Below are 18,967 nucleotides of genomic sequence, written 5' to 3'. Positions count from 1 at the left end.
ATGTCTTTGTGTTTGTCTGTATCCGTTTTCATGTCTGGCTTCCTTTTTTTCTTTTATGAAAGCATTTTTTAAATGCCATGTTACCTTTACCAGTCTTTTCTAGATGTAAACTTAAAAACACCCTTTTATACCTCAACGCCCCTCCCCACCCCTATATTTCTTTACTGCTTCCTCAACTCATAAGTTAAATAGCATGTAAGTTTAAATTTTCGCCACTTGTTATGTTGAAGCAGAAATAGTCGAGTCCCTGATAATGTTCGCAGATACAAAACAGATACAATGAACTATGTACCAATATCCCCTTAAAATAATACATATATGTATTTAGTAATCTCTTAGTGTAGATATGGCAACAGATATGCTGGAATTGAAAAAGAAAGCTGTCCAATATTACCATGACAACCAAATACCTCAACAATTCGAGAGCTTACTTAACTCCATGTTTTACGAGCAACCTGAAGACTTGTATGGATACATCGTAAGTATATTACATACTTCTTTATAATCTACTCTTCCAGCAATTTTCGTTGGGTGTAGTTCAGTATTATTACACTGTTCGCCTCTTTCTGAATTTCCTGTCTTATTTTGCTCGCTGTCCTTTCTTTAACAGAGCAATTACTCCTAAAATATTCTAAACAACCTAAAATTTGCACCTAAAATATTCTTTCCTCATTCTACTAAAATTGTTTGTGATTGTATTATTTTTTTTCAAATATTAACTTTTTGTTATTACCTCTTTGTGAAAAGAAAGAAGTAATAACAAAAGACCATATGTTTTTTTTGCAGCAATACAAATGAATTATATTTAAGTGGTTGCTGTAATTCGAATTAAACAGTCTCAGTTGAAATCAAAAAAAAAGAAAAGGCTTGATCATTAGTAACTCTTTTTTTCCTTCTAAAATTTGGAATAGTTTTTTATTTTTATTTTATAACTCAATATTTTGATCAAATTAAGCATGATTTTTGTTTGTTTATTTGTTTACGTTATTTTTTCTATTTTTTTATTATAAGTTTGTTATTTATTTTTTATTCATACACATTTTTCGCCTTTCTAGTCAGAGCATTTCGCAAAATTATCCAAGACTCCACGAATAATTAAGGTAGGTAAATCTAATTTTTAAATGTTACATCACGAAAGGTATTTAGGTCAAGGGATAAAAGTTGAGCAGTGTAGTGATAGCGCATAAAAAACCCGAGAAATTTCGCGAATTTGTTAGTAAACTCTGTTGCATACCTTTTTTTAGAGAATTCTTTTAACGAGTAGAGAATGAGTCTTTAATTATATTAGATTATACTCAAGTGTAGTCTTCCTTGATGACAATTTTAGATCACTTGTGCACCATCATTCAGTTCAAATAATCATGAAAATGTTACTGCTAAAGTTGAGTGCTGTGTAAAAGGAAAGATTAAGGTAAAGTTATAAGTACTTGATAGTTGCTTTATATCTCCAGTTACAAAAGAAGCGATTAAAGGGATGAAAACTCTGTGAAGGTTTTGGCAGCACTGCTAATTGTTAACAATTGCTAACTGCTAGTTGACGTATCTATTGTGTATCGGATGTTGAAAGAGACGGGATTTGAATTTTTGAATTTTTTATGGTAATATTTTTTTACAATTAAAAGAAGTATAATAAAGCAATATTTTTTACGGCAACAATTTCTCTCACACGGCACCCAGTCCGCTGTTTTAGTAATTTATTTCCGACTTGTTATATAGTGTGTAGCCGTGTTAGTGTTAAAAGCTCTGTTATCAATGTGTAATTGTACTTGCTAAGAATACTGTGAATTGAATCATCTCCCCGTAATTACGAAGCGATACTCGTAATTACGCAGCTACGCGCTACCTAATATTCGTTAATATCGATTCTTGACTGAAGGGATAATTTGACTTTTATTTTAATAAGCTATTTTTATGATCTTTTTTTATGAGATAAGCTGTAAAGTTTGCTTGCAGAAGACTAGCATATTCCAAATAATGTCTTTCGCCCCATGCGTGAATTCTTGTGTATCTATTTAAGTTTCTTTTTTAGACTGTTGCTAAGTTCCAAACATTCGCAGATAATCAACCAATCATTGAACCAGTAATATCAAAAACACATTCAGTGAAAGGTGGTGGCAAACGGGATGGGAAAAACAAGGGAAGTAAAAAAGATCAGACCCAGGAACAAGAACATGACAATCCAGTTGGAAAGCCAAAGTGTGTGTTTTCTTACAGGAAGTTCGTGTCCCTGCTTGAAGGTGACGTTGTTCCGTTACTAGAAGGCGTTGAAGTTTGGAATCAACATGAAATTGATAAAAAATTAAGGTGAGGCAAGTTTAAAATATTTTTTATGCTTTATATTTTTCAATATTAATTAAATGAACACTAGAGCTTTACTCTACGGCGTTAAACATCAAACAAAATAATAAGATTGGAATTCGACCTCACGCCCCACGCCCCACGCTCCACACCATTTTCTGGAATAGTTGTCATTTTATTCAATAATAATTTAGTTTCCCAAGGTAGAATATAAATGCTAAAGTGTATTCTGATAAATTTGTCATGTCATTGGTGTATTGTTTGGTACCTACTGTCTACTTTCATTTATTTCAAATATTTTTTTAAGGGAACTAGCTTTGCATCTCATCCAAAAAGACTCGTTGAGTTCAGAAATTCCACAGGTTGAGTCGTTGAAGTCGACTTTAAACGTACTTCCGGTCCAGGATGGGGAGAGCGCTTCTCAAGTCATACAGTCAAATGAAAGCATACAAAACTCAACGTCCATTGTTGCTTCTGATAATACGACCACTGATATTCAACGTGAAGCTAACATGGCGTGTCTGTTTGCATCAACTCTACTTGCTGTAACATCTGCTAGATTGAAGGAGCTACCGTTGTATGAAAGCCTTAAGGTGACTATTGATAGTAGTATGTACTTCTTCGAATAAATTTCATTGATTTGCGAGTTTTCATGTAACGTGACCAATAAAACGGGTGAGGGGTAGAAGCAAACGTTGGCGTTGGAAAGTGTATTGAAAACTGGTTATTGGGATTGAAACAATACACGTTACCCGCATTAAATTGGTGTGTGTATAAATTTTTAACTTAATTTGACATATGAAAATGCTGTTTGGTGATATTAATGTTACGGTCAAAGTCTTCTTAGTTTTTGACTTGTACTAATAAGCTGCTGTTTCAAGCAGATGTTAATTAGTACGAAATTAAAAAGACTGTTTATACAGTTTAAAAGTTTAGAAATATCAGCGGTACATCCAAGAAAACTAATTCGGGAAAGGTGTATTAGGGAAAATAGAAAACGTGAATATTTGGTGGCTTCATTTAAATATGTCACTGAAATGCAACATTTTTCTTCATTCTTTCCTTCAGACTACTTGCATTCTGATACTTGGTCTCTAGTGTAGCTTCCCCCCTCTGTTGTTAGCTATTCCGAATTTCTTGGGTACCTTACTATAGGCTTTAAAATGATGCTTAGAAAGACAAGAAAGCTCACTGAGACTTGTAAAGGGGCGTGGCTTTAATCCTAATTTCTTTAACATATCTATAAGAATATGAAATCCCGTTTTGAAATTTAGCTACCATCTTGTGTATGTTAAACATTAAGAAGACTTGATTACCGTATTAGATATATCTTTGTGATTTCATAGGGCGTATATTTTAGGGTGGACTTCCTGAAGCCATCTCGCTTCCAGTCTTTGCTGTTCCGTTAATAAGCTGTGATGTCTCCTCTCCGGGTAAACTAAATATTTTCAAAGAAGTTCTGGTGGCGGTAAAACCATCCATTGGCACTGCTGAGGTAAATATCTTTTACATTCCGGTTTTGTTAGTTCGAATACTTATATCGAGTTGCTTTCTGAAAATGGCTAATTTTATGACTAGGTTTATTTTTTGTTGTGGTCAGATTTTGTTGTAATAAAACTATTTTGTTTTAAGATTCAGAACTCGCGTTAATTTGACCAGACAATGTAAAAAAAATGCTTAGTGAAAATTCGATTTATAGTCTTCTCCCTCTTTTTAGGATAGATTTATTCACCTTGATTTAACCCCGTGAAACTGTTCTGAATGAGTGATTAGTAAGATCATATCCTGCAGCATATCACATGAAAAATGTAACAACTTGTCTCCTTGTCTTATTTTTTAGGCAATGAATCACGTCATGTTGTTTGTTGACCATGTGGAAAAGGCTTTAGTGACTAAATTTGGCGTGAGCTAATTTTTTTGCTCATTTGATTTAATTATTCGTGCTGCCTTTTTTTGTTATTTTTATGAATTTATTTTGTGACTGCCTTTTTAATTTTTATATATTTGTTATATTTGTAGGCTTCTGGCCACGACAGAAATTCAAGAGGTATATTTACACCAGCTTTCGATAAAGCAGAACAGGTGTTTGAATTTCTTGTTACAACTTCAAGAACAACAATGGACGTCGAGTTTTCGGAAGTATTTGATCTTATTGTAAACGTTAGAGCTGACCAATTATTTGATGATGTAGGTATCTCTTCTATGTATTGTTTTGACGGTCCTAATTTGCTTGAAAACAATATTTAGTGAGTTATGCTATGTTACCATAGGAGGATGAAACGCGTACAAGTTTCATCCTCATAGAAAAAAAACGCTACAGGCCTTAGGATCGAGGTTGCTTCAGGCGTATTAATCTTCGTGCAAGTTAAGCTTACTGCGCAAAAATTCAGGGTTTATAAAAAAATATAGATGATTTTTTTTGTCTCTCGGAAAAACATTTTTTTGCGCGCATTATTTTTCCGTACAACCTTATGCGCTCAATTTCTGTATTGAATCTCGCGCACTATCTATTTTTTAGTGCGAATATGCCAGAATTAGTACGAATAAGGTATCACACATAATACTCTTTCTCTTAGGAGAAGAAAAAATATGATTTTGCAGCAGGCAGTCAGAAGTCAACAGATGACATGATCAGTATGTACAAAAGTTGGATAGATGCTTTTCCTGTTGTTGCACTGATTGATGCCCTCTCATCGAAGGTTTGTAAAATTATGGACTTGGTTAATCTGTTTTTGAATATTTTAATAACTAAATTTTCGCGTTTTTTTTTATTTATTTGCCCTCTAATTCCGCATCTAAAATTCTCTCCCAACCAATAATATTTGCGTAACTTTTATTCTACGCCCAGTTATATTTAAGAATTTATTTTTCACAATTTTAAAACAGCGTTGGCTGAGAAGACAAAAAATCAAATCTTTATGTTTTTTAGGCGACTTGTCGATGTCTTAACATTCTTTTTTAATTTATCTTGGTTTGACCGTGGCTTAATCTTGTATAAATAAAAAAGTTGCACAATTACGAGGCCTTTCCGTGCCCTGCGCTCAAGAAGACTTTTTTGTGCATTTTTGAATGGTAATTTTTCAAATGATTTTTTTCTTTCAAAACAACCCATTTGCAATTAAGCTTCTAGAGACAATAAAATGATAAACATATTGTCCGGTAGTTTTACTATCGCGGCTAATTGCTATCTTGATTATTTCTTACGTAAATGTTTATAGGGGGCAGATGTGGGGTGGAGGAGGAGCTTTTTCTGACAATTTGGGGAGGAGAGTGGAAGTTTTCTTAAGCAAAACTTTTGAATGCTTATAGTGTGAGGTTTTCAGGGTAGCTAATTTGAATAAAACGTCGCTGAAGAAAATAACATTTTAACATATTAAAATTATCTTGTTTATCTTGTGATACAAATTTAAAAGCTGTAAATTCAGAAAAATGACCAGTATAATCAGAATGAAAACATTTAGAAAATAAATCAGAAAGAATCAGTGCAGAAGTTTTAATGGCAATTTTTTTAGGATGAAAGTGAAAACGGGGCACTGTTTTCAGAATTGTCTGCTCAATGCTTTATTCTGACAACGAAAGCTAAAACTACAGATGAGGCAGAAACACTGTTAACGGAAAAGCACTGCGATGGTATGGTACTCCATCCCGATGGTTTTACGTCGACCATATCGGATCTGTTTACAAGTGTGGATGCAATTAAAGGTAAGACAATAAACGTAGAGTTTTTGAAATTTTTTAATGATAGACTTACGCATTTCAAAAAGACCTAATGGAATTCAACGATTTTATTCGAGCTTATAATATAGGGAAAAGTGATTTTTGTTTTCGGTTTTCAATAAATGATTTATTTTCTAGAACTCGGAGGAAATATTATGTTTGCTGACGAATGGTGTAACGTTGTAAATTCCGAAATTGTAGTCGATATGGTAAGTATAATAATTACATTTTTTTTTCGTTTTATTTTCATATTATCTGCGATGTGTAACTACTGATGGTGAACTGTTGATACAAGGAAGATTTATTATAAAAGTGATGTGAAAATATATCGCTAACATGTATAAAATAGATAGCTAACATAAATAACTTCGCAAAATTCAACTTATAAATTGTAAACACATTCAAAACACACGGATATGAACGGGACTCTTCAAACAAGCTAGCTATAGTTCGTGTTTAACTCAAATTTAGTCGCTCTTGTTTTGAATGCGAATATTTTGAAACTTTTTCATCCAGTTAATAAGACTTAAATACGCTTTTGTTAACAGAATAAAAACATTTAACCAGTGGCTTACAAATCTTTTCTTTTGGCATTTTAAGCTACAATCGTGGCGCCGTAGATTAGTGGTTGTAGCTCTCGTATTCTGTGCGGGAGACCAGGGTTCGATTCCTCTTGACGGCGATTCAACATGGGCGAGTGAATGTTACCATAGCCCCGAAAATTAGGGGGAGATGGCTCCATGTGTGGGTCGTTGGATGTTGCCGGGAGTTGTCTAGTAGAGCGCGGCCCTAATTGGGTCTGCCTAGCTTAAAATGAGCATTAAATACTCTACGACCCTCCATCTAAGCCATGGGCCCTCCTGGAAATAATAGACAGGGTATATCCCTCGATATTAGTGAGGCTAGCCATGTAAAATATGCACATCTATCTAAGGGCGCGACTAAGCGTGCGCCTTAAAATTTTAAAATAAAACACTGGATTGCGTAATCTGACGTTTGCGTGATTTCTATGCTTTGCCGCAAACGTCGTTGCTTCAGTTATGTTTAGCTTTAAATAAAATACTACTTTTACGGAGTATTGTTTTCACCACTTCCATTTTTGTGTTTTTAAGGCAATTGCCACGAACGCATTATTTATCCGTACATCTCCGAAGGACGGTGCAGCGTCCTACATGAATCGACTTTTAGAAGCATACCAGGATTTAAAAGATAGAAATTTGCTAACAGAAAGGATTGACTATGTGCATACACTTCCAACCCAACTTTCTTTCGTCTCTGATGCTGAGGGAGAAACGAAAGTTGATGAAACAGCAGCAGAAAGATAAGGTGGAATTTCTTACGCTTATTAAATATTGTATATTTGGACGATATTTTTCATATCTGAGAGCGCTTGTTACATAAAATGAGTAGTTACTGCCTAATCAACAAATTTTAGTTGGCTAGCTTTGAGTTTTCTGAAGTCCGCAATGTATCCCATAAAAAAAAATTCGACATCTCGAGATGTACTGAATGTTCACTGTCTACTATCTAGAGGCTTTTTATAAAGAATTTCTATTCTGTTATAGCGTGATTTCCGCCTTAAGGTATCCATTTAGGCTTTCTTTTGGTTGTGAGCAGGATCTTATCCTCTTTGGTATAGTTTTTGTTGTGTTATGTATTTTATAAATAATGTTGTATATATATATATATTTTTTTTTTTAAGATTGTATTTCAACTTGTTTAACTTATATTTTTATGATGTACATACGAAATAGTAAATGGTTAAGATCGAGTTCTCGTCTTATTTGCTTGTTTTCATGGAGATTTGGTGTTTGTTTTTACACATTGTGCTAATCCTTCGCTTGTTTCACAAAAAGACATTATTATTTGCAATCTCGTCTCAAAGATTGAGACGAGATTGCAACTGAATTGACGAGGTTTACAACATTAACTCTGCTGAACCTGTGACAGCAATTTAAAACGTTGACAATCTGCCGAATGTGTCGCAGAAGATCCAGTGTGTTAAGGTGCGTTATGAAATGTCGCGATTGTGGCGACGCGCATTAAGAATGTCAAGATAATCATCGCCATATTAAGTCTCGTGTTTAAAGGTCCGTGTTATAGTAAAATGCGTTTTACCAGGACTTAATTTAAAAGAACTAATAGATTTATTATATAGCTGCCTTATTGGTAAAAATAAGTAAGCTTGGTAAAGATTTTTATTGGTAAAAATATGAGTCACTTGCACAAAAGTAAGTGACATTTTAGTGACCAAATTTTACCAACATTGTCACTTTTTGTAAGGTAAGAGACTGCCATTGTTTTAAACAATTTGAACTAAAAACGTAACATTTTGTATCACAGGCTTTTACACAAATTAAATTTTCCAGTCCTGAGAATCGCCAGAACCACGATAACCAGATTTATTTTTTTCCATTGCTTTGATGATGGAGCAATAATTAGTTCTTGAAATTATAAATGTTTTTTACAGCTGCTACTGTGATATGTTGTATTGTAATGCCATTGATAGAATTAGGCTAAAAAGCCTGAAAAAGGTACTCTCTTTCCTTTATACTTTTGTTATTAGCGAAGTTTTCGAACATCTTGTTAAAATTTGTGAGGCCATTATAACACTTATCCAATCAAAACACGTCCCATATAGCGTGCATTCTTCTATATAACTCGCTAGCATGGTCACCCTTTTAACAATTATCTTCCTCTTCTTCTGGATCCACTTTTCAACAAACAGACACATCAGCACTCTCGGTCTGAACATTCCAATATATCTTGAAACACTCTATCAAATAAATACTGGACAGCAAAGAGTCTTTTTTGCCATAGTGTACTACATTGTTATAATACCTACTGATTTTTTATATTTATCTATTAGAAGACACCTGGATGTCACATTTTTTACGTCCCATATATGAGAGCCTTAGATATTGGTCATTACTGGAAACTACACCTTTTAATTTCGTAAAATCCGTAAAACTCATAAAACAACTTTATTTCATCAAGAAGAGTCAATTTGTGAGTTTTGTACAGGTGATTAGTCCGACTTCCCGATTTTTGCGGATTTAACCCAAAAATCGAGATTTTTATATAATTTGAAGAACCGAGAAGTGCTACTAAAATTTTTGGAGGGTGGAGGGGGCGGAATCCTCCCTTCCTGGTGTCATATAGATTATGTCTTAAAAACCCCAGACCAAATAGGGTTGAAGGGTCGTCGTAATTACTGCGGCCCCATTCAATACCAAGATGGCGACTTGGATCGAAACGAAAACAAAGCTGCCAAAACAGACAAAATGTCTTTTTTATGTATTTTCTCTCAGATACCATTGGATGAATTAGAGATAGTTACTATATTCACTTCTGAGAAGATTATAATCAATCGTCTCCTTCTTAGTACCTTAAAAAATTTATTCTCAGCCCAACTCCTGGGCCTACAACTCTGCTCTGGAGAAGTAGTGCGTAGCTAGTAGCTAGCTAGCTGCTGACAGAGGTGACAACCAGGAAAAACTTTTAAATATGCTGTCACATTATAATTAATATGCTACCAAATTAAACGTTCAATATAGCTTAAATAAGCGAATCATAGCATAACTATGCTGTGTTATATTATAAATGCTAGCTAGCTTCAGCTTTTCGCAGTGGCTATTCATACGTGACCGTACTTTAATATTTTTTTTCTATTCGTACGTGACACTCATGTACTCACTTACTTTATTTTTTTATTTTTTTCTATATCTGCGATTTTCTATTATATCTATTCTTCGTACGTAAAATCTTTTCTTTCTCGTTTCATATAAAAAAAGATTTTTTATACTTAGCATGAAATTTCAATTTGTTATGAGGAAAGTTTTAGTAGTAGAAACCAGTCTTTTCAACTTCATTACAATTTCAATTGCAAAAAGGCGCAGATAGGACTTCTATGCTGAAGGAAGAAGATGGAGGTCAGACAAAGTTTTTCGAGCTTTGAGCAGTTAAATGAAGCAATTTGTAGTCGTGAAAAAGCTAATTGTATTCAACTTTATGTCAGGAATTCTCGTTCTATAGAGACTGCAGCTAAACGTGCAACGAAAAAAAAGTATAATACCAACATAAAATTCTCTGAGATTGATTATTGGTGTATTAATGGTGGCAAGAAATTTTTATCCACTTCAACTTGAAAACGTCCAAAACAATCGTGAGTATTATAGAACTGAATCTATATGCGTCGTAATCAAGTTCTATTTTTTAAGATGGGTATCTTGATGATAGTCGATGAATTTCGTTTCATAGTAAAACTACTTAAAAAAAATATATTTTGTTTACATAACATTTGATCTATGATTTATGCATACCTGAGCGTAGAATATATTGTTGACAGCGAAGATACATTGAACGCTATATACTATCAGGACATTGAGATGAGAAAAGCTTTTCTGCTTACCCAGACCTGCTTATGTTAGACGCAACCTACAAATTAAATGATTTACGAAGGCCAGTATATTTGTTAATATGCATGGATGCAGATGGAGAAAGCGAGATTGTGGGGGTTTGGATAGCGAGGAGAAATCGACAATTGTCCGCATGAGTGAATGTTTCAAGAAACACAATCCTAACCATAATCAGATAGAAGTAGTGGTTATTGATAAAGACATGATGGAAAGAGATACCTTGAAAGAACAGTTTCCTCATGCATCTATACAGTTATGCTTGTTTCACACACTGATATCACGACAATAAAGATGGGCAGCCATAAAATCAGATAAACATGAAAAAGATTGTTAAGAATGCTCTTTTGTACATTCTGTGAATTTTTCTAAATTTCTTTTAATTCCCCCAGACTCATTTTAAATAAATACAGTACGTGAGTGTCTGGTACGAATGTAAAGAAAATAATAAAGTACATGAATGCCACGTACAAATAGAAAAAAAATAATAAAGTACGTGAGAGTCACGTACAAATAGAAAAAAAATAATAAAGTACGGTCACGTATGAATAGCCACTGCATCAGCTTTTATCCCCCACCCTCTCTGCTGGTTGTTATATCGTCTTTTGTATTTTAATATAAGAAGTGACTTAAATTTAGTTTTGTCGAAAAACACATTTTTAATCAGCAAAGGGTTTATGAGATAGCACACTTCCAGTCATGGTATAGTTTAATCTGCAACACAGCCATATTAAACTGTATAAAAATCAAAAAGCTGTGGAAACATTTTTATTGATTTAATATTGTTTATTGCGGGAAATTATTTTAACCTCTATTAGGCTTTGGCCAAAAATTCTAACATCACAACAACTAGCTGCCATTTTGCCTGTGCACATGGTTTTGGTTGATGAAAACACGATGTACAAATAATTGTAGTTGATCACATATCCTTCTTGGCACTAAAAGAAGATGCAAATTTCAGCTTGAGTGTGTGAATTTTGAAATATTTTGCTTTTAACAGTTTAAATAAGCGTTTTGCTGCTTAAGTTAGGACATAATAGACCTAGTTAAGAAGAGGTTTAGTTTATTGGAACTGTAACATCATATTTAAAAGTTTTCCCTGACTGGATAAGTTGTAAATGTTTACATATATGCGCGCATAATGACAGTCAAAAAGGAAGGACTGCATAGGACAGATTGGCTATTTACGCTAAGGGATCATCTACAAATTTCGTATGACATTTTATAAGAATATATACAAATTTAATTGCTTACAATTCGTATAAAAATCGTATACAATTTGTATAGTGTTAATTAGTTATACGATTTTTAAAAAGTCCTATACGAATTTTAAACGATTTTCATACAAATTTAATACGATTTTCATACGAATTGTCATACGAAGTATATTCTTACTTATATGAATTTTTATATGAAATTTTATACAAATTATTAAGATTTTCCAATATGAATTGTGATACAAATTTTTAAACAAATGGTCATACAATATATAATTTAATATAATTTTCTCATAGAAATCTAAGTTTTCGCTATGCAGCTAGCCTTGAAATAAGCATTAACAATTTCTAAACGCTGTTCTTATTACTTCAAATGATTAGAACTTACAAACAACCATCTCTCTAAACGCTGTTCGTGCGAATTTCGAAGGATTGGTACTTATAAACAAAATGATTTAGACTTGTAATGTGAAATTAAATAATTATCTCTCGTCGTTTTTCGTTCTTAAACTTTTAAAACACGATCTAACGAAGCTTTTCTATCTTCGTTCTTTGTTTTTAAATTTTTAAAACGTGATCTCAAAAAGTATTTCTATTGCCGATTTTCGTTCTTAAACTTTAAAAAAGCGATCTAACAAAGCTTTTCTATCACCGTTCTTCGTTTATTAATTTTTAAAACGTGATCTAACAAAGCATTTCTTTCGCTGCTTTTCGTTTTTAAATTTTTAAAATGCGATTAAAGAAGCATTTCTATCACCGCTTTTCGTTTTTAAACTTTTAAAATGCGATGTTAAGAAGCATTTCTATCACCCCTTTTCGTTCCTAAACTTTCAAAATGTGATCTAACGAAGCATTTATATCGCCGTTCTTCGTTCTTATATTTTTAAAATGCAAACTAAAAAAGCAAGCACGAACTTCAAAAGTATCGGCGTAATTGCGCATAATTATTTCAATACGAAACCAGAAAATGATTTAAATGATCTACGGCGATCTTTTGGTTTTATACGATGTCATGGAGACGATCCCTTAAGACCTTAGATAATAAATCCAATTAAAATAAACAAAGTTCGTATAACGAAACGTACTTTATAATTGTTGAAAAAATTTTAATATAAAGACTATCGATAATAGTCCAATTATAATAAACGAACTTCGTATAAGCAAATTTTTATACGAACTTCTTTAAAAATGATACGAACTACATACAAACTTTATTTTAAATGATACGAACTTTGTACAAACTTGTAATTTTGATGATACGAAAAAGTTCGTATTAAAAATAAAATAATATGAAAGATTTAATAAATCGATACAAAGTTTTTTATACAAATTATACGAACTACGTACCAACATTTTGAGACGGTCCCTAAATATATTTACCTTGATGAAGTGGGAATGCTGGAATTTGTTCCTTAATTTATTGCTATAAGAATAAACCTATTTTTAAAGTTTTAATTTCCCAATTAATCAGTAAATTATACTTCTTCTCAATTCATAGAAATTTAGCATATTTAGCAATTTTTCCCTGGAATTATCCTGGAAAATAAGATAAAAATATTTCGGAAAGACCTTAAATGTCCTGGAATTTTATTGTAATTTTCTTTAGTCACCATGCTTTTGCTTCTAGTGGACCACTCAAAGAAATTATTTTGTCCTGCAATGTGGCATATGGGGTAGTGGTTTCAGAGTTTGCTTCATAATTACATATCTAACAAATGCTTTTACTAAAGCGAGCCTATGTCATGTGGGGGGAAATTGGTTAGGCAATGCCAGTGTACAGTACCGCCTGCGTGTAACTTTACATGTACGCGATAGTTATCACCTTCGCATGAGCTTTCGGTAGCCTTAGAACTTTCGTTGTTATTGTTAACCTATTGTTAAATACATGAGCTATTTTTGCATGTTGAAAACAATAGAGTTCATGTCTTGTTCGCGAAATTTAATTAGCTCATGTGAACTGTGTGTGTCCCATTGTTGTATTTAATTGCTACAGTCGTCAAGAGATCCACCATTGAAAATAAAATTTAACAAAGGTTTATTGTTTTTACTCACTTTACTTAAAACTTTAAAAATAAAAGCTTTTTTAGATCGCGTTTTAAAAATTTAAAAATGAAAAACGGCGATAGAAAAGATTTTTAGAACACATTTTAAAAGTTTAAGAATGAAAAACGGCGATAGAAAAGCTTTTTTAGATCACATTTTAAAAGTTTAAAAACGAAAAAACGGTGATAGAAAAGCTTTTTAGATCGCATTTTAAAAGTTTAAAAACAAAAAACGCTGATAGAAAAGATTTTTAAGATCCCATTTTAAAAGTTTGAAAACGAAAAACGGCGATAGAAAAGCTTTTTTAGATCGCATTTTAAAAGTTTAAAAACGAAAAACGGCGATAGAAAAGCTTTTTTAGATCACATTTTAAAAGTTTAAAAACGAAAAAACGGCGATAGAAAAGCTTTTTTAGATCGCATTTTAAAAGTTTAAAAACGAAAAAACGGTGATAGAAAAGCTTTTTAGATCACATTTTAAAAGTTTAAAAACGAAAAACGCTGATAGAAAAGATTTTTAAGATCCCATTTTAAAAGTTTGAAAACGAAAAACGGCGATAGAAAAGCTTTTTAAGATCACATTTTAAAAGTTTAAAAACGAAAAAACGGCGATAGAAAAGCTTTTTTAGATCGCATTTTAAAAGTTTAAAAACGAAAAAACGGTGATAGAAAAGCTTTTTAGATCACATTTTAAAAGTTTAAAAACGAAAAACGCTGATAGAAAAGATTTTTAAGATCCCATTTTAAAAGTTTGAAAACGAAAAACGGCGATAGAAAAGCTTTTTAAGATCGCGTTTTAAAAATTTAAGAACGAAAAATGGCGATAGAAAAGCTTTTTTAGATCGCATCGCAAAACAAAATGTTCTCACAATTAGATCTGTCAAGAACGTCAAAAGTTAGATTTTTAGATTTTTCGTTCTTCGGTATTGAAATTTAATCTGTTTTCAAAATCTTATCGTAAAGGGGAAAGTCCTGAAAGTAGGCTTTTTCCGTTTGCGCTGTTAAACGTTGCTTTTTATAAGAAGAACTTTTAAAAGTTTTGCATGTTAAAAAATATGCTTCGATGATAAAGAATTATTACTAAAAGTTTTAAAAAGTAGCAACATTAGTTTTTTTTAAATATTAAGTTTTATGTTCGTTTTTTTTTCTAAAATAATATATTTCAATAGCCTTCGTGATCTTTAACACTTTTAAACAATAACATGCATGTTACATGTGACAACAAAAGGATTCATCAAATCTTATTGTTATGACTCGCGCACGACGATAACAATAGAAAGCAATTAAATTTGTGTGTAAACAAAAGATATGTGAACGTTCTTTATGTAGACATGAGATCGTTACATGAGGTCGTAAAACTCGCGTACATGTAAAGTTACACGCAGGCGGTACTGTATACCTAATGTATACATTTAGAACACAGGGCACATAGAAATAAGCCACTTCAGTGTTTTCGACACTGAAGTGACGTTTTCCTATCTCTATACATTTTTGCTGCCTTACAACTGAAGTAAGCAATGGCATTTTCTTTATTTTTAGATTATATTTATAACTAGCTAAATGCACAATGAATGCTAGATCACAAGTCTTTGAATTTACAGTTGAATTGAGTCAAGTTGAAGAAGTTGTTTGTAGCATATTGCACACTCTGTTGTTTCATCGATCAACTGGAAAATTTCATTATCAACAGCAGGGATCTTATACGATTGGAACTATTGGATTTGAAGACGTTGATTGTCAGTTCATTGATTGTACGTATGTACGCTGCTCTAGTGATAAGTTGCACAAAAATGTTCAAAAACAGGCAAGACAATTTAAAGATGCTTTAAAAAGTATGGATGGCTATAAAAATGGACAATTATCACTAGAGTTTTATCAAAAGCGCAAAAGCCCATGGCCATTTCCAACTGAGTCTGTTCCTTGGGAGCTTTGGGTTTTAAAGTTTGAAGTTGTGCACATGGGAAATGAGAATGAACGAAATATACTACATGAAAAGTTAACAGATAATGTAAATGAAAAAATACGAACAATTTGTCAGATTGTTAACCAACCTGAGTACATCCCAAAAATGCCAAATGAACCAGACTTAACAAACGTATTTGATGATCAGTATGATGATGTCCAGCCATATCTGCACCGGGTCTCATTTCAAACAGGGGAATATTCATCCGAAATGACGATGGGGAATACTATGAGGAAACTGTTAAAAGACACATTTAATTATTAATTTTACTATCTCTTTGTTTATAATTTTCTGCTGTGATAAAAGCTCCTAGAACTTTCTTGACTGCTCGTCTGAATGTAAAATAATTAAAGGTAAAAGGTAAGGTAAAATTAAATTCTAGGTAAACAATGTAACTAGGGAATATTAACCGTATAGTTTTTACCTTGAGCTTTTCAATTTCCATCTGCTTTGCAAGGAGTTTTTTAATGTAACTAATTTTTTGTTATAAATAAATTATTAATAAATAATTATTTATGCTGTCATTGTATATATGTATTTTTGGTGTTCAAGAAATTTATTGCTTTAAGCTATTGTGTGTCAAATTTCTTCTTTGTAATACGAATAAAAAAATTATATATTACGGTGGAAAGTTACTAAATTATGTCACTCAGTTTTTGAGTAACTGCATATGAAAATACCTAACAACACTAAATATTTTTTGGTCTTTTTAGAAACATACTTGTGCTTTAAAGCTCAAATATATTTCATACTTTTCTTTTTGTTTTAATTTATAAAATATTTTTTTGCGGATTGAGCAATAAAACTTTTGCATCTAAATTTAATTAACATGGAAATTACCAGGAAATATCTAGAATTTGTTTTTAGAAAAATAATCACCACCCTGCTTTAATATTAGACTGCAAATTAATAAAATGCAATGGGTTATTGTTTGCATCTTTGAAAAATAATAGTTGAATACTTTTTTATGCTTATTAAAAATTAAAAAAAGTAGGATGAAACATTTCCTTTAAAGTATTGCCTTTTATGTTTGATTTAAACAGTAATTCTTTTTTTTTTATTCTTTTTTTAGATTGAGTAAGAATCAGTCGTTATGATTGGAGGTTTCCGTAAAAAGGGAAAGCGTGGAAACATTCGTAAAAAGGTTTTTGGCAGTGATGAAGAAGAAGAAGGGGAGGAGACAAACACAGAGTCAGCAATTATCAAACATGTGGCTAGTGCACCAGTAATCGCTGCAAAAACAAAGATAAAAAAGAGTGCTTCAACCTTAAGTTTTAATGATGAGTTTCAACAAGAAGAAGAGTTTGTTATTAAACGCTCAAAAGCTAGTTTAAATATGCAAGATGAAGTTAAAAAAGAAAAAAAGCGTAAAAAGAAGAAAGGAGAAGGAAAGGACAACAAGAAGGATGAAAATTATAGTACTGCCGTACAGAGTAGTAATCTTGATATAAAAACATTTGATGATGACGAAGAGCTGGACGACAATGATGCTTCACATAGGTTTAGCACGAGTCATCGGTTTAGTACTCCTGGCGACATACCTGATGCTGCTACCATTTATGCCATGAAGAAAAGACGTGAACAAGCCAGGCAATTTGGTGGACAGGTCAACTATATACCTTTAAACACAATTAAATATGAAAGTAGATTTTCAACGGCACAATCACGATTAATAAGAGAAGAAAATGACAGTAGTGATGATGAGAGGCTAGAAATGAAAGGAAATACGGCATCATCACATCCTGCCCTCGAAAGACGCAAACAGGTGGCAAAAGCATTAGAAGAGGCACACGATGAAAGTGATGAGGAACACAAAGAACATGACGATGAAGAGTTTCAGCGATGGGAAGAGGAGCAAATAAAAAAAGGGAGTCAAATTATCACGCAACAACCTGAAGCATATGCACCAAAGCTACCAAGCACAAACGGTGCTCAGTCAATAGATAATTACAGCAATTCGATGTTGCCACAACAGACTTTTCAAATCCCAGGTGGTTATCCCATGCAAATATTTCCTACAGCATACACAATACCAGTAGCAGATAGTCAAGTATTTGATGTTGACATTATTTCAAAACGGCTTTCTGAACAGTTAGATACTAAAAAACAGTTGCATCGTTTACATGTTCAACAAAAAGATAAAAACAAATTTGATTTGGATTCTTCTAAAGAGAATATTGTTACACTAGAAAGGAAAGCTGGAGATGTTTCTGACAGATTCTCATTTTACCAAGAGATGCAAGGTTTTGTGAAAGATTTAATTGAATGTCTCAACGAAAAGGTGAAAGATTTTTTAAAGTCTGACTGACAAAATTACTTCCTAAATAAACCTTTAAAAATATGAGTGCATGGATTTTTAAAAGCATGGCGAAAAAATGTTCAGGTTAAAGTCAAAATGTTTGTCTCTTATAAAGAATGTATACCTTAATATTTTGAAAGATTAATGGTGCAGATTCATGAGTGCAGGTGCACTTGTCTAAGGAAAAGTATTCGTGACTAACTACAGCCTCGAAATCTGTTTGATTTAAGCAAACACAAAAAATGTTTTCGGGATTTCTTACACCATTAATTTATAATGATCTGTGTTTCTGTTTGAAGTCAGTCTGCTAAACAGTTTTTTTTCCTATGAAAGTACTTTAGACTGTCTGTATTTTAAAAAAAATGGAATTTATTATTATGCTGTCTGCCTGACTAAATGACTAATCAAACTAAAGTGTAGTTTGATATGTATAGTTTAAGATCCTAAAATTTCTTTCGTTGTGGCACTTTTATTTAAAATAAAGTATATCACAGTTTATATATATATATATATATATATATATATATATATATATATATATATATATATATATATATATATATATATATATATATATATATATATATATATATATATATATATATATATATATATATATATATATATATATATATATATATATATATTTAAAAAATATTATATATACCCTTTTTTTTGTTGTTGTATTATTTTCACAAATGTCATAGGCAATTGGTTTCCAGGTTCAGGAAATAGAAAAACAGCATGTTATTAATTTGTTGTTTTTAAACACCTGTTTAATAATGTGTGACATGCTAAAAACTTCAGACAGTTTTTTTTGTTAACGTCTAAATAATTATGCTTATATATTTAAAAAAAAATAACTATATATACTAAATTATAAGTTAATGAAAAAATCTACTTTCAAGGCGAAATCTACCCGAGCCATCTAAAATACATAAATTACAGCCTAGCAAACTTTACCAATATGGCATGCCATTTGCATCTCTAATTTCTATACAGTTCGTGTGCTTCTT

The 18,967-nt window shown here is 32.1% G+C and overlaps 4 protein-coding genes across 4 annotated transcripts in view; all 4 read left to right on the top strand.

Annotated features, from left to right (window-relative positions):
• Positions 1 to 4: 4 nt before the first annotated feature.
• Positions 5 to 18,967, top strand: part of LOC130645306 (cilia- and flagella-associated protein 54-like) — a 108,424-nt gene continuing 89,461 nt past the window's right edge. Inside the window, exon 1 of the mRNA XM_057451259.1 lies at positions 5 to 14. The gene's annotated coding sequence lies outside the window, so the exon portion shown is untranslated. The remainder of the gene's footprint in view (positions 15 to 18,967) is intronic.
• Positions 116 to 7,798, top strand: LOC130645310 (enolase 4-like). The gene is made up of 12 exons (XM_057451263.1): positions 116 to 478; positions 1,056 to 1,100; positions 1,328 to 1,411; positions 2,030 to 2,304; positions 2,606 to 2,891; positions 3,659 to 3,793; positions 4,139 to 4,201; positions 4,318 to 4,485; positions 4,875 to 4,997; positions 5,811 to 6,000; positions 6,154 to 6,224; positions 7,128 to 7,798. Exons 1-12 carry the CDS (start codon positions 347 to 349, stop codon positions 7,338 to 7,340), a joined length of 1,785 nt encoding a protein of 594 aa, XP_057307246.1. The 5' UTR covers positions 116 to 346; the 3' UTR covers positions 7,341 to 7,798.
• Positions 15,202 to 16,071, top strand: LOC130645314 (autophagy-related protein 101-like). Its single transcript, XM_057451268.1, has one exon. It carries the CDS (start codon positions 15,257 to 15,259, stop codon positions 15,914 to 15,916), a length of 660 nt encoding a protein of 219 aa, XP_057307251.1. The 5' UTR covers positions 15,202 to 15,256; the 3' UTR covers positions 15,917 to 16,071.
• LOC130645307 (PAX3- and PAX7-binding protein 1-like) overlaps positions 16,600 to 18,967 on the top strand; it is a 36,511-nt gene continuing 34,143 nt past the window's right edge. Inside the window, exon 1 of the mRNA XM_057451260.1 lies at positions 16,600 to 17,933. Within this exon, the coding sequence (XP_057307243.1) occupies positions 16,746 to 17,933 (1,188 nt within the window). The 5' untranslated portion in view covers positions 16,600 to 16,745. The remainder of the gene's footprint in view (positions 17,934 to 18,967) is intronic.

The sequence above is a fragment of the Hydractinia symbiolongicarpus genome, chromosome 5, assembly GCF_029227915.1.
Source record: "Hydractinia symbiolongicarpus strain clone_291-10 chromosome 5, HSymV2.1, whole genome shotgun sequence".
NCBI lineage: Eukaryota > Metazoa > Cnidaria > Hydrozoa > Anthoathecata > Hydractiniidae > Hydractinia > Hydractinia symbiolongicarpus.
The sequence above is the reverse complement of the archived record's forward strand: the minus strand, read 5'-3'. Positions and strand labels throughout refer to the sequence as shown.

What these genes read in the sequence shown, in the direction of transcription:
- LOC130645314 (XM_057451268.1), top strand. Translation starts at nt 15,257, where the DNA reads ATGAATGCTAGATCACAAGTCTTTGAATTTACAGTTGAATTGAGTCAA.
- LOC130645310 (XM_057451263.1), top strand. Translation starts at nt 347, where the DNA reads ATGGCAACAGATATGCTGGAATTGAAAAAGAAAGCTGTCCAATATTAC. An exon ending in AAGACTTGTATGGATACATC is followed by an intron (nt 479 to 1,055) that starts GTAAGTATATTA and finishes TCGCCTTTCTAG; the next exon opens with TCAGAGCATTTCGCAAAATT. An exon ending in CGTTGTATGAAAGCCTTAAG is followed by an intron (nt 2,892 to 3,658) that starts GTGACTATTGAT and finishes CGTATATTTTAG; the next exon opens with GGTGGACTTCCTGAAGCCAT.